Source organism: Haliaeetus albicilla, chromosome 10, assembly GCF_947461875.1.
Source record: "Haliaeetus albicilla chromosome 10, bHalAlb1.1, whole genome shotgun sequence".
Taxonomy (NCBI): domain Eukaryota; kingdom Metazoa; phylum Chordata; class Aves; order Accipitriformes; family Accipitridae; genus Haliaeetus; species Haliaeetus albicilla.
Genome location: NC_091492.1, coordinates 42,845,683 through 42,871,331, shown reverse-complemented (window position 1 = coordinate 42,871,331; position 25,649 = coordinate 42,845,683). Strand labels below are relative to the sequence as shown.

The 25,649-nt window shown below is 42.9% G+C and overlaps 1 protein-coding gene across 5 annotated transcripts in view; it reads right to left on the bottom strand.

Annotated features, from left to right (window-relative positions):
* The window catches only part of MTMR3 (myotubularin related protein 3), an 83,216-nt gene extending 65,573 nt beyond the window's left edge, over positions 1-17,643 (bottom strand). For 4 of the 5 annotated variants that reach the window (XM_069795384.1, XM_069795385.1, XM_069795386.1 and 1 more), the window contains exon 1: positions 17,282-17,643. In XM_069795384.1, the coding sequence (XP_069651485.1) occupies positions 17,282-17,628 (347 nt within the window). In that variant the 5' untranslated portion in view covers positions 17,629-17,643. Of the gene's footprint in view, positions 1-16,492; positions 16,537-17,281 lie in introns of all 5 variants that reach the window. The other variant, XM_069795391.1, reaches the window with a different exon arrangement.
* Positions 17,644-25,649: the final 8,006 nt, after the last annotated feature.

The following is a 25,649-nucleotide window of genomic DNA, read 5'->3' as shown; positions in this document are numbered from 1 at the left end:
CAATGAAAGAGCCCAACGCAAGCTTTGCAAATGGTTTTTTCTACATGGACTGCAGAAACTGAGATGCAGTCTCTTTTGAAGGAGTCGGACTTTTCCCATAACCTGCAGCTTGCAGTCACTTCTGAACAGCCACGCCTTACTGAGTTTGAGTAATACATCAAAGCAAAGGATAATTGTACCATACTCTAAACCATACTGAAAGAAACACTATCTTCAAGCCTAGCGTGTGCTGTTCTGTCATTCTCACATGAGTATGCACATGTAAGATGTATTCATATTTAAGTCCTAGCATCACAAATTACTCCGTCAAGAATGCAATGCTGAAATATATTTAGAATGGTTCTGTTAATACAATAGCTAGCTTCCATAATGCCATTAAGGTATCCTAGACTCTAAACCCACTATTGTTCTATAAGCATTCATGTTGAATTCTTCAATAATTGCTCAAAATGCCTATGTTTAAGATACTGCCATGGGATTAGTATTGTAGCTGTAAAATTGATAGAAAATTCAGTAAGATAAACTATCAAAAGTTGGCTTTGGGCAAGTTTCTATTACACCAGAAGGTTCTGAACTGGGCTGGAACAGCATCAACACCCAGCTCTGTCAGTGGACAGCATCTCCCCACATGTGAAGAGCATCTGTGTGCAGGCACTGCCTGAGCCTTTGAGTCATCATCTCCACACAGGCACTTACTGCCAAGCCAAAATTCTTGACATGCTTACCCAGCAGCTAGTGCCCATTCACCTAGCAGCTGATCAGCAGAGCATACAGCTGTGCTTCAGCCTACAGAGCTGGAAATCAGTGCCTAAAGGTAAGCACAATAGTGCAGAGTGAGGTAAGAAACAAGTTTTTGAGATGGTATGCAATTTAAGAGAGTAATGGGATAGAACTGATGCCCTGACTTGTGAGGCTGGAAGCCTTAATAATTCTGACTTGTACAGTGATACTGCTTTAAGTTTAATCACATGCTTACATTCCCCACTGAGTCAGAGCTGTCCTTACACAAGACATCATGACATCAAAGTTCTTCAGAGCTTTTCGGTGGGGTCTTAAGAGGCTGTATCTCTACTATTTCTACAGCAGTGTTGGTTAACCAAGTTTTCATGCCAAGAAAACCACCAAAGCCATGTGCATCCACAAGAGATTAATCTTTTCTAGAAGCATCCTTAGTGCCACATCCACACCAGCCATACACAAAAACTGCCCTAGAGACCTGAAGTTAAGATTCTTCTCACCTAAAGCCAGATTTCGTGTCTGACCTTGTCTCTTTTTAAAAAGGCCCACATTCTACCACTTAGTGAGCAGTTCTTGCTTATTTTGGACACCCACTTCAGGAGACAAACACATCCTTAATTCAACTGTGTGGTTTGGTGGGAGGACAGGACAGCAATATCCAAGTGTCCTTAACTCTGCAGTTTCCAGCTTAAATACATCTAGACAGAATCACTAGAAGGAAGTAAACAATGTCATCCAGACTGTCTATGGAAACATCAGTAATTAAACATACCTGCACACCACATTCTTTGGTGATCAAATGTGAAGAACAAGCAGCTCACCAGACATTCCCTATATTAACATAACAAACAGCTGTTATCCTCAACAGCTGTAAAGCCACTACAATTATTCTTCCTACACACCCCAAGCTTTTTGCTAGCATTAAGTAGCTGCTTAAGTGAGTCAGTTATAAAGTTGTTCTATCACCACCACTATTTTCTCAAAGCTTAAAAATTAAATCAAGTATTCCACTACTGGAATTTTCATTACCAGGAAGTTGCAATAATGCTTATTGCATTATGGTTATTGGTTTGTTCTCCCAATATAACTCAGTCAGTTCAATGCTTTGAGTTAATTATTATTGGTTAACTAAAGTAAATACAAACAGAAGCCTGAAAGCATGAAATAACGAAACAAACAGTAGGAAGCAAAGCTCAACTACTTAAACTGAATACTTCATGATCACCTGCAAGTATCAGGGAAATTCTCACATGGCTATAATATGCATGAGAAATTTAAAGCCCTGATGATTAGGGCTTCAGAAAATGGCCACAAGGAAATTATACAGCAAGGTAAAGACTCAGGCTTTTTACTGTATCTAGACACTTGGGATTAGCAATGAAAAAAGGTTTATCATAATATATAAAAGAAAGAACTAGAAACTGGATGCAATATTTCCAGGATATTCTGTCAGACTCTGATCCTCTCAGCAATAAAGCATAAATAAGCATGAATGATTCTCTGGAGAGTCCACCAAAACCCCAGAGATAGTGGTTCTCTAGAGCTTGTTCTGCACTGACCAAAAAGTACCTTCAGTCATACTCTCCTTCTCTCATTCAACTGAGGGAAAGAAGACACAGCATCAAGGATCTGATGGAAGGCAGCAGTAACATTCAGCCCTGGCACAGCCTTATTTTACAAAAGGGCTACCAATTGGCAGACAGGTTTCACTGACTTATGCTGACAAGGTTGAACTTGGAGCTGTTCAAACAAGTACCTCATTTGAAATTGCCCCTATGAGATGTTCAACCTAGGCATGAAAGCCTTTGAACTAAGACAACAGAAGTGACTTCTACAAAACAACACGCTTCACTCAGCAAGAGCAGCATGCTAAGAAAATAAGTGAATAGACAACTAGAAAGTGATTCAAGTGTCAGTCTTCCCACAAATAGCCAGGACAAAGTGCTTTTTGTTTCCACCTTTGAGATCTTGACAAATCAAAAATAGATTAAATGTGCTAGCAGACTAGCTTCTGCCTCCCAGACTGACACATGAACTCATGGAAATGATCTGCCAATACTCTGAAGTAACTTACACCAGAGCAAACACAGCAATGCATATGTTCTATTTTTCTTGTAAGAAGTTCGAAGCAAATCATGACTTTTCAGCATTACAGTAAGCAGACAGGTAATCATTTTGCTTACAGTCAAGATAAAATAAAGCCTCAGAAATAAGAGCTAGGGGTCCTAACTGTATAAGTATTAAACAACATGAATAACAAAATGCTTAGTCTTGTTAGAGCCAGGAGGAATATCTGCTTGAGTACAGTTACAAATTAAGGCTTTATTACCTCTAGGGACATGCTCTGAAATACATACATCTGTGTTTTGTACCTTTTTCATTTAACCTTGTTAAGTTCACCAGCATTGTTTTTTGCAGCTCAGTGACAAAAACAAGAGTTACTGAATAACTTTCCAGTATGAAGTTTCAGTGCATTAGTTCTCACTACTGAAACACATAGCCACCTTAACATCCACAAATCCAATAACCCACTACTCCATAACCCACAAGGACTAAGCACATTCTATCTGTGGAAAACACATGAGCATTTATCAAGTAACATATCAAATCTCACCACAAATACTAAACAGAAACCAACAATTCAACTGTTTCAGTTAACAATCAATAAAATAGTTCTGAGAAAAAGGAATGCATCTGCTTCCACTTCCTACATAAATCTCTAGTACAACTCAAGTAGCACCACAGCTATACAACCCAGTGCCAGACAGCAGCAGAGGCAAACCCCTAGGAGCTGCACATTCTGCAAGTGACACTTTCAAACTCAGTTTGACTGGGATACAGAACACTTTCAGGAGCTGCATTTTTGAGGGATAATTTGAAACCAGTAGTAATGGCTACCCTTTCAGCATTTAGGCATTCCTGTACCAGAAGTTCAGCCCAACAGCCCAGTGCCTCAAGGCAGACAGTATCCTTAGCTCCAGAGTTGCGTGATCCACAAAGCAGCCCTATTACTCTGTACGTATCCCAGACTACAGCACACTAGCAGGACTCTACCTAGTCAAGGCTGTTGTAAGCCAGCAACTTTAGGATAGGGACCATTTTACCTACAGAAGCAAAAAGCACTGCAGAAGCATTTGTTAAATGCTTTACTTGCAGCACCCCCGGTCTAGAAGCACTGTATTAAAAAATCCCCCTTCAGAGTATATCAGTCCAGTCACGCTGAACATGGCACTAAGACCGCAAGTTAAACTCAGAAGATGCAATGGGCTGACGCAACACCGAATCAAAGGTTAAGTTGCCGATTTCAACGTCAAATCTGGCTGCAAGGAACAGTGTCACTTGTGACAAGGAGTTAAAATACTAGAAGAGAAAGAACCACATTTGACTTGTGATGAACTTACCTTAACTCCCATTCCACCAGCTCAGTACGAGCAACATTTCTGCAAAAAACTTTACACCAAGCTACCTCAAAATAATAAGAACTGATATAATTCAAGCCTACTGTTTTACACAAAAAAATCTGCTGCTACTCCTTTTGAAAATTCAGTGAGGCTTGAAAGTAGGGCAAACCCAACTAGACAAATTAGAAGACTTATTCCTTGCTTCAGAATTGAAGCCTTCAGACCCTACCATTCAACCTACTTCATCAAACGCTTCATTTTTAAGATATTCCATATACCCAGTATATGTTATATTATTCACCCAGCCTATTTTGTTTAGATGAGACATTAGTAAGGACTTTTCCCCATTCTTCCCCCAAAAGAAAGCCTGTAAAATTGGCATCAGATACAACATAAAATACATCACTTCCAAGACAAAGCTAAAGTTAAACACTCTTCATCTCAGAAGTACTTGGACAGATCTCCAGGATTTCACAGACAGAAACTCACCAGCAGACCAACTCTTAAATCCTAATTTAGAAGTTCAACGCTATACATAAAGCTGAAGAATGAAAAAGGTGTAACAAGATAGGCACAGCTGTTTTTTCGCTACAGGTCACATTTACTTCTTTCTGTTAAAGGAAAAACTTACCTACCCAGTAAGTTTAGAGTGACACACACCTTGGTATTTAAATAACTGAGATCTAGAGATGTAGGACATAGGTGAATAAGAGCTAACTCTTTAAACAAATGCAGGTTTTAACAGGATAAATTCCTGTTCTATACTTAAGAGTTTAAAGGTTACAAAAAGCTCTATATAGGAGGAACAGATCAGCACCAGGCAACAAGCTTTTTACAACATGGCAAAGATGCTCTGAATTCCGTGTAGAGGCTGACCTGTCACTCACACAGCACGATCTATGGATTCCCAGCTTCACAAATATTCACAACTTTCTCTTCCACGTTCTTATATGCAATAAACTATCCATATGTTGTTTAAACTCTTTATGAGTTCTGTTTAAAGCATTATTAAAAAAATCAAAGCAACCAAGTCATCAGCATTGCTTTTGAAGGGTTACAGGTAAAGCGGCTCTTCAGAAGTCAGCTAACAAGCAGCAGATTCTTCAGACAAGTTTCAAGCCATTGTATTTGTTTCAACATGTACAAACTCTGCTAAGTCAAGTCTTTCAACAATACTTAGCATAAAGTCACCTAGGGGAGAATACAATGGCAAAACCTGACTAATTGCTATTGAAATATGGTGGTGATTGTGTCTTCTTTTGCAAAGATGATGGATGCACTGAGTTGTTTTACCACAATTGATCTTCATTCAGCTGAACAAGCCTTCTCTGAATTGGCCCTAGGGTATTCCTTCACCTTTTGCATTTTAGCTAGCTACAAATAGTTAAGCAGATCTTAAGAACACCAATCCCACACAGGGATCCTATTTTTTCCTCCCACATTTTCCCAAGTCAAACAGGAGGCTTGAAGTTCTAGAAAACTGGTGCTACACCACCGGTTTAAAGTTTACTGTTCATCAATTCATGAAAGTTCAAAAGCTGACTTTTTACAAGCAGTAAAAAAACCCAGCTGGCTACATCTGCAACTGCACCACAAATGTGCTTCACAGCAACATCTTCAGACTCCTAAAAATCTTTCCAGCAATAAAACCACCAAGACTCACCAACCTACCTGAACAGACTTGAGTGTTCTCTGCACCTGCAGAAGCAACTATCATGCTCCAAACCCAGCCTGGAAATTCAAACTAGCTATAGGAATTCTTTAATTGTCTTGGCAAGAGTCAGTATAAGAACTGTGGAGTTTAAGCCCATAAATTAGTTTTTGGAGGGTTTTTTGGCATTAGGCCTTTCTTTAAACTGTAAGCTTAACCAGATTCTCCCCAGCCCACCTGCTAATATGGTAATTCTTGCACAAAAAAACGTAAGTCCCTTCTTGCCCTTTTCATGATACAAGTCACTTAAGATCAACTTCTTTTGACAAGGCATGTTTTAACTTATCACTCCTTGCCTTTGATAAGTGAAGCCAGTTTAGCTGACTAACAAATGTTACGGGATCTGCAGTAAATTTTTAGAAAAAGTGTTTCTTAACCAGTACACTACTTTGTCTGCTGGGATTGACACATGGTAGCAAGTATTTACGATAAGGCTAAAAACTGAATTTTGTTGGAAGAACCAGAAAAAACAGTAACAGTTATAAATACTTAGAAATTGAAAGGAGATGAGGTAGATTAAACCATATTGCAATTTTGGGGCTCTTGAAATACATTCCAGTACATGGGGCTTAGCCTTACTAGGTCTTTAATTTGAATGCCAAATTTGTGTCTAGGAGCAAGAAGTATGCTAGAAGCAGTAAAGGAACTGCATTCAGCAAGGGCTAGCCAGATAATCACTACCTCTGTGTGAGTACTGGTCCAGTCTCAGGCAGTTGTACATACTGCTAAGACACATTTAAGAAAGCTGGACAATAACTTGAAATAATAATGTTTAGGAAAATAAGCCACAGGGCACAGCAGCATGCAACTTACTCTTCAGTGAGCTACCAAACTGCTTCCTTCCAACCAGAACAAATCAAGTTGACTTATGCAAGTGGAAAAGTCTTCATACCTTAGTGCTGAATGAGAACATGGCGGTCTAAGGAATGATGCAATAGCACTATTAATTTTAATAGGACTGCTCTCTGGGTGTGACCCTCAGAAAGGAAAGGAGCACCTAAACTTGTACCTTATACAAACAGCTTATTTAAAAAATAGTCTTAAAAAATGAAAGCAAGAAATAGCTCTTATTGTCCTTGTTACACCAATCTTAGACTTGCCAAATCAAGCAAAATCCTTTCAGCCTTTGTCCACAACTCTCCAGGCTGACTCCTCCACATGAACACCACACCCACCCAGTTCAGGCATCAGCCAGTGCAGTGACAGTAATGAACCTAACCACCCTTTGCAGGTGAGCATCATATCAAGCAGGTTTCAAAATTGCTTCCTACTCCAAGCTGATTACAACAGCAGATTTGGCATTGATTTTTTCTCTAGTGAATTACTAAAGAATTCTCATCCTTAGACCCTTCCACTGTTTGTTAGGTTATCACTAGCCTTTCAAGAGTTTACAGGAAGAAGTACCTATGCAATAAAAATATTGCAGAGGAGTTAGAATGACCTAGCAATTGAAAGCTAGACAGCTCTTAAACCAGCCTACCAGTCAACACTTGAGAAGCAAAAGATAATTTGCCTGTAGTAACGAGCTAAGTATAGAGCCACCACAATTAGAGCTCCCCAATTATTTTTGCATTTCTTTCAATGCAAGTGAAACAGCTTGGGAAGAAGCAGGCTTCAGCTGCTGGTAGAATCAGTTACTGAAGCTACTCCAAGCAAAGCAACAGTGATCTTCTGCTTAACATACCAAATTCTGCAAAAGCAGCACCAGGAGTCAAGATCATCATCTTCTAAATCACTGGAGGTTTTTTACCATCCTCAGTTCATTACCATATTTCAGCATTTTAGGGAATCTTATTCTATTTCAGAAAACCCCAACAACATACTCATCTTGTCTAGTCTTCTCACTAGATCAGTGTTTAGCAGTTACCCTCATCAAGTATCAGCATTCATCCTGTCATTTAAATGCTAAAATTCCAGTTTGACATGTGGAAGACATTTTGGTTCCAGCTACTAAAGCCTGCAGAACTGAGGGGGGGAAGCAACATGACAGTGACCAGGCATGTTGGTACCATTATGCAGCTATCCAGGAATCTACTATTTTCTGAAGTTATCTGTTAATGAACATTTATTCTTTTACTTTAAAAAGGGTTTATGAGTATTACTTATACTGCTATATACCCACTGATGTCCCATATGGTGAGATTCTGAAAGGACTCCTCATGATTAGCTGTACCACCACAGTTCTCCCGCAAGGAAGTTTCCATATAAATACCCTAATACATGGTTTGAGCATCTGGAAGTATACTGACCATATCAGTATACTATTGGTATATTGAGGTTGTGGTCCTTTTTATCATGAACTAGGAGGTTAGGGCAGAAATCTGATCTCCTTACTTAGAAGTCTAACTGACCAGATGCTTCCCCTTGGTTTTGCCAGAACATGACCCAGCAACAAAATATTAAACACTTAAGACATGGAGCTCCAAAACTGAAAATTTCCATGCGATTTCTCTCTGCAGTCCCAATTTACTCATCTGTTATGTACAGGGATGCTCTGCACCAGTGAAGTACACTAACCAAACACCTCCAAATCATGTGATACTCATGCTTGAGTCTGAAGGGATTAAGAGATTCCAGTCCAGAGTAAAAGAAAACAAGCAAGCTATTGTATTCTGTATTAGAAAACAACTATGCCTTGACCATAATCCATTAGCCAAACCTACAAGGAAAGCCTAGCAGACCTCAAAATATTTCACTTGTTCCATCTTCCTCCTTTTTCCTTAGAGAATTCAGATTTTCCCAAAGTGCAAAAAGGTGCATTCTTTTGGAAGTTACTCAAAGAAAGGTTCACTGAACATAGACAAAGATGATAATTTAATTATAATGGGTATCCAACCAGAATATAATGCCCTGTTCACAGCAAATTCCTGCTACCAGCAGTGAGAGAAAATTAAGAATCTGAATTCTCAAATGTACTCATGACTAGTATGTCCACCAATCACCATACAATTGAAGAACAGGAATGCTTAATTGTAAAGATGAATACTAGTTTGATAAAGATTAGTCATTAATTTGATGAAAAGCTTATCCACTCCTAAAAAAAACATGCACAGTGCTTAGATGGAAAGAAGTAAAAGGTCTGCAGGCAGAGGCAATAAGCTTGCAAGTTTACATTAAGTACACTTCACTTGCTTTCAGCTTCCTTTTATTAAAGGAAAAATCATCAAAATAACCTAGAAATGCAACCTGCTTAGAAATTTTGGTCAGGTTTCTTGGATCAAAAGTTCAACAATGCCTACATTACACTAACATATTTGTTCTCAGAAGTGAAAAAAATTCAGGAAAACTCAAATAGAACAATAAAATCAAAGCTATCAGCTCACAACACTTACAAAAGGTGTTTCTACTCTAGTCAGGTCACAGCAAACTTCAATTGCAGAGTGGATAGAGTAATATCCTCGCATTAATTTTCAAGCAAAGCTGTCCTGCAATATGGCAGGTGAGTTTTCTTCTCATAGCCTCTCATTTTGGCTCATCTGTTCTTTGTCAGGAGATAGGCAAGTATTTTAAAAGGCTGAACTTACAGACAACCAACAGAACAGTAAAAGTCAGCTTTGATAACAGTATTTTTGAAAGTCAGAAGACACTGAAGGCTGCAGGCAAGTAAAACTGAGGACAGTTCTCAGCTGCAACAAATCCAGAACGAGGTCTGAAAAGGTCTTACAGCAAGCACCCTATCAAGGATGCAACAAACAGTATAATTACAAACAGAACTTCACAGCATCTCATTTTATCTCAGGTTTAAGTTTCAATGATAGCAATTACAAGCTTACAGATAGCAATGCAGTAAGTAAAGCTTTCACAGGTACACATTTAGGTCAATTACAGCTACAAGAGATGAAATCAGACAGCCACAGCAACTAGCTTACTCCTTTTCCTGATCTACTTGCAGAGAAAACAAGGAGAATGAGGCTGCTGGTCCCCTTCTAACTACCAGATACGAAATTCCAGGGAAACATTTTCTACCAATCCCAAACCTAGCTGCAACCACTTCCACGAGCAGCTTAGGACTTAAACATTTTGAAAGTATGTAGTGATAGCGTAAGAGTGGTAATCCAGAGCTTAATACTAGACCAACTACTAGACCGGATCATTCTAACACCTTCTGTACAACAAGATCAAGGCTTCACTTCAGAAGTACTGGAAGTTATCTTACCCATGTAACATCTACTTTAAGATGTGAAAGGTATTAAGACTCTACAGTCGTAAACCATTCCAGTGTTACAGTAGGTGCAGATAAATTGCTCCTAATCTCCCTGGGTACTCAGTCTTTGTTATCATTTCTTTAATTCAGCCTTTGCACTCACTCAACTCCTCATTATTTTCAACTACAATTTCTAGCAACTAAATAACTGAAATCAAAACTCTAGTAGTCTACCCTTGACCTATGAGGTGCTAAACTCTACATGATAAAGACTCAAGGGAAGATCTGATTTTCCATCTGTTTTCTGAAATCCTGCCACCAGCTGCACAGCAACCCCCCCAGAAAAATCCTACTTGCACAGAACAGTCAAACCACAGAGAAACTGAAAAGTCATACTCACAGGACTTGGAAGGCTTATGATCCACATCACCCCTACATAAAAGGCTGCTCACAGGGGTGAGCTGGGGAGATAGCAAATGCAACATGCCCTGCAGGCAAGTCCTGCCTTTGCTTCACTCTCCCAGGGTAGTTAGAAAGCCAACCAAGTGCATCTTGTCTTCACAGACACGATTTCCACCTACACCTTTCAGCATGCAGACAGACATTTCTGTCCTCTCCTGACACAGGTGGCTGGGAGCAGTTTCCCCCAGGCACTTCCACAATTGGAGAAAGCAGCACTAGAGAAAACAGTCTCATTCTGTCAAGAGCCTGCCCTTTCCCAGTCGATATAGGAGTCAAAACCTTCTTTTAAAGGCATAGGGAAAGAGCAACTATTTTTACTTCTTCCTGAAGCTCTGTCCTTTCAGGTAACACTGCAGAATTAATGCTTTGATTATAACCCTAGTTTCCAGTCCCAAAGTTGGAGAAGCAAATGAGGCCCACAAAAGGGCAACAGAAAACTGTTGTAGCAGTGTTTCTATAAATAATGTCTATACCAGTGCATAAATCTCTGGTATTGGAAAGAAAAACTACAAAAACTTATTTACGGCAATGCAGCAGTCTTCCTCCACAAATTCAACTTGAAGTGCATTGCTTCCTCCCCATACTGACGATGTATTCTAGGAACTAAACCTTGTAGAGTACAAGAACAGTCAAAAATACTTAAAGAGACTATTAGACCTGCATAAACACGAGACCTTATCATACAGACAGGCACCCTAGCTGAAGATCCCTATTTCAAGCTATTTTGTTTCCAGAAATCTCAGTTAAAGCATGATGTATAGCTTTTCACTGGTCTTCCCTGATGAAAATCTTTCCACACTCTTAAAATAGGGTAAGAAAGACCACAAACATGAGAGCCTTCGGTAGAATTCTTATCCATGGGGATCGTATACTCACAGCACGGGAGAAGCACAACATTTGACAATGTTGTCTCCTTGAAAAGCAAGAAGCTGAGATTATAGTGAAAGTCTTTTCCAATTCTTTTCCCAGTTAAGAGCTAAACAAAGGAGGACCTGAGAAGGTAGATCCTGTGTATCTGCTAGAGATAGTTCCAGTAAAGAATAACTTTAGTTCTGAAATTAAACCAAGACAAAAAAAACCCCAAGATATCCAACAGTCCCCAAGTATGTTCAGCCTTGAGTCTACTAGGTGCCTGCAGCTGTAGATCCATGCACCTGCAGATTGCCCCAGCTCAAGAAACCAAGTACCTAAATCCTGCTTCTACCTCATGGGATCCAATAGGTATGCTGATCAGCCCAAGCCTTCTCAGGGACCCAAACCAGCAAGCAGAAAAGCACATTTAAATTGATTCTTCTTGCAACCAAGTTAAGATGCTATCACAGTTTCTTATTTGAAAGCTCTGCCAGAAGATAAAAAAAGACAGTACTATAAGAGCTTTGACATTCATGTTCCTGCCCATGAGGAGCTTTCTAGCTCTCCTCACACTGAAGGCTTCCACTTATCCTCCCCAGAAGTACATACCAGCCACCACACTAGAGGAGATTCTGTGGAGAAGCCCTACCCAACCCTGTGGAAACTGTCACTCTGCAGAAAATGCAGCAGAAATTGGACTAAAATCAAACGGAGGGGAGCACAGAACATACAGCTTGAGATCAACATACACAACAGGAAGGAAAGAGACAGTTAAATATTGAAGCTTGAGTATCAAAACACAGATCTTTCCTATATGGATATTCACTGTCTTCTAGGCCATCTTCTCAAAGTTCAGAGGCTCATGGCAGCCTGCCTTGCCATCTAGTCTCAGAAGTTCAAACATTTGAACATACTGTGTTACAGCTCTCACTATAAAGAACACACCCCATCAGGGTGGGTGGTCTGTTCTGACTGCCCTTTCAAAAGCCCAGCTCTTCCTAAGTAGCCAGGGACTATAGGTGACAGAATAATTTCCCAAGCTAAACTCAGGCTTCACAGCTACCACTAATTCTAATGCTTCACAAGATACATAATAGCTAAAAGCCCTGAGGATGACTACCACCATGCTATTCACACACTGGAGAATAATCTGATGAAGAACTGGTATCACAAAAGTCAGTAAAAGCATCAGCTAGATCATCTCAGATGAAAGCCATCAGCAGCATACTCAACTTCATTTTCATTGTGGCTAGTCAGTCCATCACAATGAACACCGAAAATGACAGTGAGATATGCTGAGCAAGGCAAAAGACAACTTGCTTTGCTTTTCACCTATAGTACTTCTCTAAGGCTTGGTTCTTTGATGTTCTGTCCTCTTTCAACTAACACTGAACTGCAAACTTGTATTTTAAAGTATTTGCAATTCAGTATTTTTGTTTAATTTCTCTAAAAAGGGGGTTTAATTCTACTTAAGATCTATCAGCATGTGTTACTGAGGACACATTTTATTACCAGCATGACTGGTAGCTTGTACAACAGCCTGCCCCCAAGCCAGCCTATTAATGCTGCTTTACAGCTTTTCACTTCATTCCTAGTTGAGAGGAAAAATAACAGACTAATTTCTCTAAAATTAAGTTCCACCAGAATCTTGTTCAAAGTATTAACTTTTCCAGAAGTGGTAATACTTCAATACAGCACCTTGTGCAAGTTTAGCTGCAATATCAGTTAACAAAGGCCATCCAGCTTCAAGTCTTCTGAAATCCAACCCTCCCAAGCAAGGGCAAGAACCACCTATTTAGGCAGTCTTTTTGAGAGTTTGAAGGGTTTTTTTTCTCCCCCTTATCAGAGTCCAGAAGGTTTCCACCACCTACATGGTAACTATTACAATGTTATTAGTTGCTTCAGGCGTATACACACACAAATTTCAGAAAAACTTCAACCTGGATCATACGAAGCTTACTTTGTTGCAACTGTTTTCAGCATTAACACCTGTAAGGAGGAACAATGCTTCAGTTGCCACTTCAACTTCAATGTGTTCAGTTGCCTGCCAGCAAGACCTACAGAGCATACCTCCAGTTAACAGCTTAACTTGCAGTCACATTCACATGTCAACCCAATTGCTGCTTTCTAAACTTTAGATTAAGATTCTGAGTCAGAGGTGTTTCAGAATATGAACCAAAGCTAGGAATCAGCAATTGTACTTTAAATTAAGCCTTTAAAAACAGTGCTTTTTGATGGACATCAATGAGTCCAGAAATAGCTTATCCATTTCAATTAACATTCCAGAAAGGCTTCTGCTTTGCTCTTCCTCCCTAGCTCACTTTGCATGGTGTGGCACTGCAGTCCCAAGCCTCACTCCTCGGCACATATCACTACTTACTGAACATGAACAGAGCATCTCTAGCTCAGAGCAACACAATCCAAACACTTCGTAACAGACCGAAGGTGAAAGATACCACTGGTTTCAACAAGACAATGCCACACTTCTTCCCTGCTACTACAGGCTGTTCTTCCCTCTAGTTCACGTCAGCAGGGACTGACTTGAGGCCTTATGGGATAAAACATTACCTCCCTAAATCACTACAGCCAGTTGGTGTTCGCCTCCCTTACACCACTACCAGAAACTATTAATCAGACAAGGGGAAGAACAGGTCTGGGCTACTCATGCTCTAGCTTACAATTAGATTTCTGTGTTATCTAGTACATTCTGTAAGTCCTTCTCAACTGCTCACCCCAAGGCAAGGGGACAAAGTCTTGACTGTTTCAGTTATCAACTACATTCCGAATAAGGACAGTTGACACCAAATGATGATGTAGTTTGTGATCTTTGCCCATCCCACAAGCAGCAGACACAAGAACCTGGCAAGCATGCAAGTCCATACAGCAGTCTGGATACAGCAATCCTGCACCGTTCAGGATTAATGCATCCAAGGTAGAAGCTGTGACGCATTAGGAGTTGAGGTCTTCAGTTCCTTACTGAGCAGAGCAAGCCTCAGTAAAAAGTCAGAATTTCAAATTCCTGAATTAGCACTAACTTCACTTTTAGGTCTTTTCATGGAAGCCACTCAAACACCCTGAAATTCTGAAGCACCACAAAGATAAAGAAATAGTTATCTTTTAACAATCCAGTTAATTCACAAGAATTACAGCATGAATTGAGTGCTAGGCATGTTCCTAAAGTTTTCCTGACAGCACTGGGAAGTTATGGCACCAATATCTAGAAGAGCGATAGAATTACAAATCACGAAGCTCATTTCTCAGAGTTAAAACCCATATGGGATTTAACAGGCAGATTTTTACACCACCAGCTACTCAAGCTAGAGACAAATGCAGAACAGTTGCATGTCATGGCTTAGACAATTTAGCACTTAGAAGCTCATTTTGAAAGAAACATAACTTATACTACTTTGATTCAGCCAATGAAAGCAACTATGAAACAAGTGCATATTTAATTACCTGGACTTGTCATTCTAGCTTACAATATTTGCTAAGCACTAATGCACTATTTGGAGTCACATGTTCTGGAAGACACCACCAGTATCAAGTAGAAGAGTCCTATCTCATTATATCCGGTTACACATCCCAATAGGAAGCTTCCACAGCAGGAACAGCCATCACATCCCTTTGACCTCTGCAGATGAAAAGATCTCAAAACTTTGTCCCAGATGCTAACCCAGTTCCTCCGATTCACTCCATGGAGACAATTCCTTCTTCCTTGCTACAGCAGCCTTCTCAGGCTTCTGCCTGCTACTCCAGCAGCCTAACAATACCCTCCTCCTTAAGTTACTCTTTTACGGGTTAATTGCCAGCAAAGTACTGCATAGCCACATTCCTCCTACTCTTGAAAGGCTGCGAACATACTTCTCTCCACCATCCTGGGTTGCATGTAGGTGGAATAAGATCTGAGATAAAATATTGTATCCTCTATCTTCAGAAGCTTGTGCATGCTCCATTTCCATCTCCCCCAGCTACAGATGGCCATTTTTATTAAAAAAACATGAGAGCTTATCAAGCTGACCCATTCCACCTACTTGGTATCATTTGTGGTTTGCATAGGATATTACTTAAGCAGGCTGACATTGGTATTTTAATAATTTCTAGCACAGACAGTTATTGTAATGGATATTAACAGTATCCTAGATAGGTACCTACAGCACTGCCAGCAAGAGAACTAAGCTTGATTCTTGATTCTCAAACTTTAGGAACATGCCTAGCCCCCACTCCTATAATTTGAAGCAGGACAAGAGCACCTTTTTGTGCAAATGCTCAAAAAAACCACCACTGCTCAACATTACTGTTTCTGCACACTTACCCCTCCCCAAACTCCAAAGAGGCACACAAACACTTGTCACTAAACCGCTTTAGAATCCCATGCCCCGCCTTTACTTATCTGCAGAAAGTTTCAACACTTAAGAGTTCACAGTATTTCCTGTACTACGAAAGAAAGCACTTTTTCTATCTTCCAAAACCACTGTGATCAGTAACAGCTGAAGCAATGCAGATATCAGATGTCAGCCTTCTCCCCTCAGGTTATCTGCAAGCGCTCCTTCGTAAAAACTTCCTTCACCTCCACCAAAAAAGTTAATTTCCAAATACTACAGCACATGCTTTAATAACAGAAAAAAGGCACCTCAGCCTTTTTACCTAAAGCTTAGAGCATGACAGGTAACACAAGACACCTGCCATAGTTCCTCCAGTCACACTACCATCCCTTCCCAATGGACTCACTGAGGCATTTAAACATGCCTTTATATTCACCATAAAGCCAAGCCGTACCACTACACTCAGCACTACCTGACATGATTCACTAGACAAACTCTTTTATTCTAAGAGAAAGCCTCACTGCACATGGTTACAGGGGCTCATCACACACAAAAACAAACAGGTGAAGCACACAGGAGAAGACTGCCTATCTGACTTGAAGTCTGCAAGAGCTACAAGCTCATACCCAGCCTTCCCCCCACCCCCGTGAGGGAAGTGTGCATGAAAAGGAAAGAAATCGGTTTCCTGTACGGAGAGATGTGAAGGAACACGAGGTCTCATCTGCTGCTAAAACAACATTCCCTAAAAGAATGAACAGAAAAGGGAACAGCTTCAAGGCAAAAGCTTAAACACCATGTCAAATCCAAAAGCTTAAACACCACGTCAGGGGGAACGGGGCGGGGGAGGCGAAACACTACTTACCAGAGAAGGGCAACATCTGCTCAGATCCCATCAAAAGAACAGGACTGTTAAAGAGGAACACGGGGAAGAGGCACAATTAAAGCCCCAAAACTACGCAAACGAAAAGCCTTAACAAGTCACGCTTATAAAAGGAATGGGAACGCCGGCCCCGCGCACAAGGACAGCTGAACACAACTGACACCCCGGCCAAAGCGGCAGGAGAAGCCGAGGACGGGACCACGGCTGCCAGCGCCATGAGGCGATCCCTCAGCCGGGCCGTAGTACACGGGCCACAGGGAGACAGCCACCCCCGCGGGACGGGCAGGGAGGCGGCCGGCGGCAGGTGAGGCCCGCAGGCCACGGACGCCAGCAGCGGCCGGGCGAGGGAGAAGGGGGGAGCCCACCTTCCCCCGGCGAGCCCAAGCCCCGCAGCGAAGGGACGCGCCGTCACCCCGCGGCGGGCTCCGAGGACGCGCCGCCGCCCGGGACGGCATCCCTGCCCGCCCGGGGAGGAGGAGGCGGAGGAGGAGGCCGCCGCCGCCGCGGTACCGGGCGAGCCTCTCAGCCCACCGCCTCCTCCCGCGGCGGCGGCCCCGGCCGAGCAAAGCGGAGCAGAAGGAGCCGGCGCCGGGTCCCCGCCGCTGCCCCGCGGGCCGAGGGGGCGTGCCGGGCCGCGGCCCCACAGCTGACAGCCCGGCCGCCCTCCTCCAGGCCCCGGCCCGGCAGGCCGGCCCACCCCCACACCCCCCCCCTTCCTCCACAAGACGCCGGGCGAGCCCGGACGCCCCCGCCCCCCCGCCGGCTCCTTACCGCGGGGCAGGGCATGGCGCGGGACCCCCACACCCCCTCCCGGGGCGCGGCCGCCTGCCTGGGCCGGGGTCGCTGGGCTCCTGGCTGCCTCCGCCGCCTCTCACTGCCACAACAACATGGCGGCCGCACGGGACGCGGGCACGGCGGGGCCGGGCGGGCGCGCGCCCGACACCTCCTCCTCCTCCTCCCCCCTCCCTCCTCCGCGGGGCGGGGCCTGGCGCGCGCCGTTCCCGCCTTCCCGCCGCCTCTCCCTTCCCCGCTCTGAGGGGAAGGTCGCGGCGGGCGGCGCCGATCGCCTCAGGGCTCCCCGTCCCCTCAGGAGGCGGCCGGCCAGAGCCGCGGTCCATTCCCCAGAGCCAGGCAGCCGTTCTCCCCCTCCCTCAGCCTCTCAGCAGGTGAAACTGACTCGCCCCTTCCTCCTTTTATAACCCTGGGGGGGGGGGGGGGCGCTTAACCGCCGGCAGCTGGCTGAGGCCGGCCTCGGCCCGGCCCTCGGCAGCCGAGAGCCCCACAGAGGTAGGAGGTGCGATGCGGTGGTGCAGATGGTGACTCGGGAGGTTTTGCCGCCGCCTCGGCTAACCTGTGAGGCAGGTAATAAATAGGTGGAGGTGGGCTGGAGTTGGGTGTTGAGGGGAGCTCTGAGAGCCGAGATCTGCCCAATCTCCACAGCATCTGCTCGCAGCAGGGCCTGCAGTCCTGGAGTCCTCCTTAGGAGCCCTGCAAAGCCCGTGCAGTTTCTGACTATAAAAGCCGCTCTTGCGCACAAGGTCTTGTGGCTGCTGCTTTCCTCCCTTGCTTTTGTGACATTCAGCTCAGCTGTAAGAACATGTGTGGCCCCATGCCATCAGTAGATGCACCATCCAAGCCACCCTGAGCAGCCTGCAGCTCCTAGAGCATGAGGTAATGGAGAGCAGGGAGCCAACATAAGGCATGAGAGCCAAAAAATACATGGAAATTGAGAGACAAGTGATAAAAGAGATATGAGCGTTAAATAACAGAAAGGCATAAGAAAGCTTGAGAGGCAAATGGCAGCAGTGTCAGAGGTAGTAGGGCACGGTTGGCCGGAAGCATTGCAATTTCCAGAATGAAGCTTTAACTAAGCCTTGTGCAATGGAGTTCCTTTTCAGCAGCAAGATTTATATCTGGGTTTTGTTGCAACTGTGACGGATCGTTAATGCTTTATTTTTATACATATCTTTAATTTACAATACTGTATGTAGGTCAGGTTGTACTTTTGAGAAATATTTCCACCTGCTCCTCATGTTCGCCTTGATCTGAAATGAAATGCTGGCTTGCAAGTAACTATAAAATGCACTCCTAAATTATCCACAGGACTCTCCCTCTGAGTCCAAGGCTAGGCATTGTAACAGATGGACTTCACTCTGTCATTAAGTCATGTTTAAGCTAGAAGTAGCATTAATGTTCAGAGAGAACAATGCAAAATACAGGATCCCATGTCTTTAAACTCAGATATAAGCCACGCAGTGAGTTGTTTTCTAGTTTCACTCCCTTGGTTAGGGACAGTAAACATTTGAAAGGAAGTTAATCAGCCCCTCTAAAGGGAATTTTTCCAACAACAAGCCATCATCTGAATGCAAATGTGATCTGAAAGTCAATATGTACCTTCAGAGGAACTTTGGAAGAAATACAGGTAACCGAAGGGAAAAACAGGATTCCTGGCCTGTTTATACCCAAAAGCAATGAAAAAATGTCCAGCCAGTATAGCTGTATTTGAAAGGGATGTGTGTTGACAGCATTAGGAAGCAGAATATGAATTTTGAAAAGTCCCTGTTAAATGGTTGCCTTTTGCAGTATGCCTGGACGGAGATCAAATGTGACCTACTTCAGGAAGCTGAATCCTGGAGGCCCAGGGCTTTTGTAGAGCAGAACCTGCTGGTTGCTCCTTCTGTTTTTTAAAGAGGGGGAACTAGCTGGAGTGCCATCACTGTGACAGGAAAAGCTGTGCGCTTCCAGCTGCTTATTTCAGTGACACAAATTGTCGTCTTTGGCATTATCTTTACCGATACGGTTGAACACATTGCATGGAGAGTTTCCATCTCTTGTGTTCTGAGTCTCTCCATTTCTTGTGTTCCAGTCTATTTTTTAGTAAATAATACGTATGGCCCCATGTTAAATGACTTTTGCTTCTATTTTCTATGACTGTCAGCAAAGGATGATAACTAATGGGAATTATTTTATGGAAATGGAAATTACTGTACCCAAAGGGAGAGCAAGGCCTGTGAGAGCCTGACATTCAGCTCAGGGAATGAGGTGTTCCCAAGCCCACAGTTCTGACGGACCTGGAACATATCCTCACTCATCCAGTACAAAGTTTTTAATTTGTCAGGTTGAGGGTGGTAATGAATTACTGAGGAACTACTGAAGCACTAGTTGTTTTTAAGCAGGAGGAAGAAAAGCAATCCAGTCATTTAGATGCCTGTTAGTCTGACCTCGTGGACATTGAAAGCTTAGAAAAACATGTAAAGGAAAAAGTAGTTGGGGACAGAAAATAAATAAAGTAGAAAATAAAGTAAAAATGTGACATAGCTTTACTAAAGATAGATTGCATTTAACTAAGATTATATCTTTGATAATTGTTTTCTAGGCAATGGCTGTACAATAGATTTAATCTAACTGGATTTAATAAGATATTAAACCCAATGCCATATGGCAAATGCATAGTTCATCTGCAGAGCTATTTGGTAGGGAAGGAGCTAGCTACAGACAGATGACAATAGTTTGGGTGGAAAGGTAGTCTGTGAGGGTGGAGCTGAGCTCCTTAAGAAATGACTTGGAGACATATCAGCAGGTTCAAAAATTTATTCAATAAATTAATGGAGAGCAGGTCTATACAAAAATAGCTACATGGAAAAGGTAGGGAAGTCACCTCAAGCGTACACCACCTGTGGATGTGCAGGGAGTGCAAAGGGAAGAGAGAGCAGAAAGTGGCTGGGCTCCGATGCTCTCTCAAAACAGCATCACTGACTGCCCCTCTCAGAGATGGAGTCCTGGACCACAGGGACCACAGGCTGACCCAGCGAGGCATGTCTTACATTCTTTTGATCTTGGACAATATTTTTCAGACAGGTCTTGGAACAAAAGGTAGGAGCGAGCTGATGGCATTTGCTGATGGCACGAAGTTGGGAGGCACCAGCAGTGCAGAGGGAATATCTGTACTGCTGGAAGAGTTGGATAACATTGAGTGCTGGCACATTGGAAATGGGATGAAATTTAATAGTGGAAAGTACAAGGTCATGCACTTGGGAATTACTAACAAGAATCTGCTGCAAGCTGGGAGCTCATCAGTTGGAAATGACAGAAGAAGAGAAAAATCTGGGTGTATTTGTTGATCTCAAGATGACTGCGAACTCCCAATATGAAGCAGCTCTGATGAAAAGCACATATCAACTGAGATATTTCCAGGAGAATGGGAAAATGTTAATGCCATTATACAAAGTTCTGCTGCAACCTTCTCTGGAATTGCACATGCAGCTCTGGTCACTTTTAATCAAGGGAGACAAACTGAAAATGTGACTGGAGAATAATTACAGGGTAATCCTGATTTTTTTTCTTATGTAAGGATCTTGAAATAATTTGTTTAGCCAAAAAACTGAATGGTGAGAAGGGATACAGTTGTTCTCTATGAAACTTCAGGGAGTAAACACAGAAGTAAACACATCTCCCTTAAGAGCAAGGGTGATGTTAGTGTAAGAGAAAACAAGTATCCGATGGCCATGAAAGTCCAGGCTGAAACATGAGAACACCAGAGCTTCCAACAGCTCCTGAGGCTCTGGGTCATCCTTCCCAGAGCTGCCTTACCCTGATGCAGTTGCCACCAACAGCTGAGAACTGACCCTAAAGACCCAACAAGTCCTTTCCAAACCTCTCTTACTGTTTGAGACACAGCTGCTGAGTTACTACTTGGCTTCTTACAAAAAGAAAAAGGGTACCTGATGTGGTAAGATATTCTTCAGGCTGCAGTCGCAACCCAAAGGTCATTCTTGTGATCCAAACAGCCAAACTCAGACTCTGTGGGCTGTTTCTGTTATGATGAAAAATTGATGGTAAGGTCAGATATGTCTTAAAAAGACCAAACACACCAAGTCCTGATTCTGTAAGAACCGTCAGATCATGAAATACAGGGTAGTTTTCTTTCTCAGGACTCCAAACTGGCTTCTTTGGCCAGTTTTCTACCCAAAAGCAGCTCTCTTCATCCTTTCTCTCCCATTTTGTTTGTTTTTTCATCTTTTACCTTACTTTGATGTCTTGCTCATTTTACTCTCCTTTTTTTTTTTTTTTTTTTTTTACAAATGCCTGAAGAGAATGCTGCACTCGGATCCATCTCTGATCATGGTATTTATACTGTGTTCCTCACTGTAGGTGCTTCCGTTCTTTCTGCTCCTATCAAACAAGCAGTTATTTCATTGTTCCTTTAATCCACATGGCAGGTGGTGAGGACATGGGGGTCAGCACAGTGTGAGGCCACCCCTGATTAAAATGTGCCAGGTGAGAGGCACCCACTCTGTCAGTCTTCCTGATGGGGCCCAAAAAACAGATGCTCCAACTCATTCCCTTGAGAAATAAGTGAATTATTTGAAAATAATGAGATTTTTGTTACTTAGGTATCATATTTGTCAGAACATTTTCCAGCAGACTCATTTTAGGATTTTTTGTCTTGTAGTAACCCTAATTTAAAACAAGCTGTACTATTAGTGACACTTTGCTGAAGGGAAGCCAGCACAATGAAGCTGTCTTGGCTATGGCTTCACATCAAGATGATTATTACAGGTCTAATCAAATATGAAGATTTGGGGGACTGTGAGAACTTCACATTCAGTGGAACAGCTACAATATTTTTTAGCAAATACTGAAAACGGCTTTGGGGACAGCATTTCCAGGTAGGAGCACTGCCGTCCGAGCCTGGTTCTGCAAGGACACGTGAGCTGCTTGGCATGTGAGAACCCAGCTCAATCCAGCAGATCAGCCGGAGACATACTATGCCCAACTGTGAAAGGCAGGACAGCACTTCATTACAGAATTTTTACTGAACATACTAGTTCTGCTCGGGTTCGTGCTCTGCGGATGATGGGTGACACCTTGTTTGTGCAAGGCATTTCTGTACTTGGAAGTAAAAGCTGAAGACATCAATATTGAAGGTACGCCAGCAGTTCAGTGTAGGCAGAACGTTTGGAAGTCTTGTTTTCTGTCTGCTTATATTATTTTCTTATACTTAAAAAGACTAATAATCCATATTGTTTGCACAGTGAGCTAAAAATACATAAAATGTTCAAAGCATTTTATGCTGAACATGTCTTTTCTTTGGAAAAGTTAACTGACACAACTTTAAGCTGTGTCATGTGCTATGTCGCTAGAACAATGCTGCCTGAAAAATGCTTTTAATAATAAAGCATATATATTTTTCTTAATAAGCACACTTAAGATTGATCCTTCCTCCTGAAGTTGGATAGTTGTTATTATCCTAGTTGTTGCTATCCTATCATACAAAAGAGAAACACCGGGCAGTGACAGGCTAAGAAGCTGTCTGATCAGAGGAGCTGCTTCAAATATCATTAGAAAATGGTATTATTTTAACTGAATATCTTAAGTGATAATTCATTACTGTAGAAATATGCTGGTAACCTGCTCAAGGACTGTGCCTGCTGTGGTGTGCAGGTATCAAAGGAGGGAGTTCCCACCCACAGGAACTTGCACCATTAAAGCTCTCAGAAGTTGAGCAACTCCTTCGTTCCACTGGCCAGGCGAACGGCGTACCCACAGCCTCTAAGAGAAAGAGGGAACTGGTGTTCTGCCCCTGCGCAGATGCAATGCCATGCAGAGGATGAACTAAGAAATATCTTAGGCCACCCCTGGTGTCTTTTGTTAGTGACCAAAAGAAAAAATATCCTATGATGAGACTGTATGCTAAGAATATACTTAGAGGGGGTTAATTGGAGAACGATGGGAGATTGATAAAATAGTTGATAAATTATTGTAGGATCCACCAGGTCAATAGTTTAATGATAACACCTCTGTCTCTGTGACTATCAGGAACATGCTGTGGAAGGCTTCTAACTTCCATTAGTCCTTGATAAGCTAATGTATATATCATTAAGATAAAATGTAAAAAAGACAAAAATAGAGCTGGGTTGAAAAATTGCAAAGGCCAGGGCTATGCTGATTCATCATTATTACTGTAATTGCATTTCAGCTGCTTAGAAAACATAATGGTCAATTTTCACAACTTTGCAATTTAGTACTGTGGTTATGTCTTTTTTTAGATTACACCAACATATTCCTCTGGTCATTTCATAACTCTTTCATTCTATTTCTATTTTTTAAATGTGTTGAGAAGTGACAATCCTTCAGGGTTTCCTGTGCCCTCAGACCTGCACGTAAACAGCACACAGGCAGGCTGCTGTCTTTAAACCCTCTGTGATGTCCGCTTGGAGAAAAAGAGGGGACAGCAGGTGTGCCTCGCCTGGTTTGCATGCAGGGAAGAAGGTCACTTGGCCCGATAACCGCTGAGACTGCTGTGCGAGTAGGGGAAAGACAGTGACTATCTTCTGTGACTGCACAGGAGTGAAGCAGATCTTCTAACCAGCCCCTAGGCTGTCATTTGGAACTTTCAGGCGGAATTTGAGAAAACGCAGGAACTGTGGAAACCTGGGTGCTGTTCAGGAAGCAGAATGCCATATTGTAGCGTTCGTGACAGACCAACAAAGAAAACAGACTGACCTCTGACAGCACATTGCTGGGTTGCTCCAGTGTTTCAATCCTCCCCTTGGTGCTTTTTGCGCTGCTTGAAATTAAAAGGCTGCTTTTGTGTCTTATCACTAGCCGAGTCAGGAGTGTCCTCACCGCACAGAGTCAAGGAGATTATTGGTACCTATCTGTCAAAACGCTGACAGTGCTGCCGGAACGGAGGCACTCCTCCCCACCTTTGACTTGTGACATCTGATAATCTGCACCATTACATCCCGCACTGAACAGCTTCCTCCTGTCCATGGATCATACCAAAGGAGGATCCTGTTAACAAAAGCTCCTTTTCCAAAAGCCTTTATCTAGAGAAGTTCTCCACTTCGGATCTGATCCAAAGCCTGCTTGCCCGGTAACTTCACATGGCTCTGGATCAAACGCTGAGAGAGGGATTTTTCAGCAGAGCTCAGCAGCCTGCGAGCTGTTTTTAATGCTTTGCCTTACCTGTGTGAGAGCGGCCAGCGGTTACCTTGTGCGGCTGGGATTGGAAAGGTGTGATGAGCATGAAGATTTCGGATCTGACTTTTATTGTCATGAGGTGTTAAAGGTCTCTGGCATGTTGTACAGAGGTGAATGGATGCACTTTTTGTTTGCCAGGTCAAATTTACTTTGTACGAATAATGTGTATACGTATAATTATTCAATTTGGTTATCCATGTGTAGCTAGTATCACCAATGTTTTGGGCAGAGGCTCCAACAGTTCACAGTGCTTCAGGAAATCAAATAGGTAATACGCAATTGGTAAGGTTACAAAAAAAAAAACCACCCTAAAAAGAGGAATAGTGACTCAAAACAGCTTGATGACAGATTCAAAGCCCACTGAGTCACTTGGATTCTTGCCACCGCTGTTCTGAAGGAAGGTTGGCGAGGGAGGGGAAATCAACAGATGCCTTTGCAAGGGAATCGCATTTCAGTTGCCAAATGTTATCCTCCGCTAAACAATCGGAGCAAACCTTGGATCTGACATTATTACTAGATTTTTGTTCTGGTAGGTTGTGTTGCACAGCGTGTCAGTGCTGGGGCTCCAGTCTGAGGGCCTGACTTGTGTAGTGATGTTTGAGAAGTAGAAATAATAAATATTTCATTTAAAAAATCAGTACATTCAAAAGGTACGGCAAAAGAATGGTGAAAACAGCAGGTTCCGGACAACCTGCCACGACACGTAAAGTGCAAACCAGTAGTACCCTACCAGAGGTGAGAGCCTCTGCTGCCCTCCTGCTAGGAAGAACGTGTCGGTGTGAGAGTAGGGAAGCGTCCCCCCGTGCACGCAGCTGGAAGGCGGGAAGTCGAAATTACCCACTGTCTGGCGTCTGCGAGGGCTTGGATTGAGGGATCGGGAGCTGGAACCTCGTTACGGCCCCAGCCCTAATTAGCCACATGACAGAGGCCATGGTGTGGTTTCCATTTTAGGCTACGTTGCCATTTAAACCCAGGCCCTGGTCTAACTTTAGGAGGAGTGTCTGGTGGTCAAGGAAGGAAACCGAGACCCTTCACCCGGGAGCACTCCAATTAGTGTGTCTGCCCCCCCCGCATCCCGCTGTGCTCCCACAGGCTGGGGAGCGCCGGGGGTTTCCCTGTGCTGTGTCATCATCTGCTCTTGATATCAATTGCG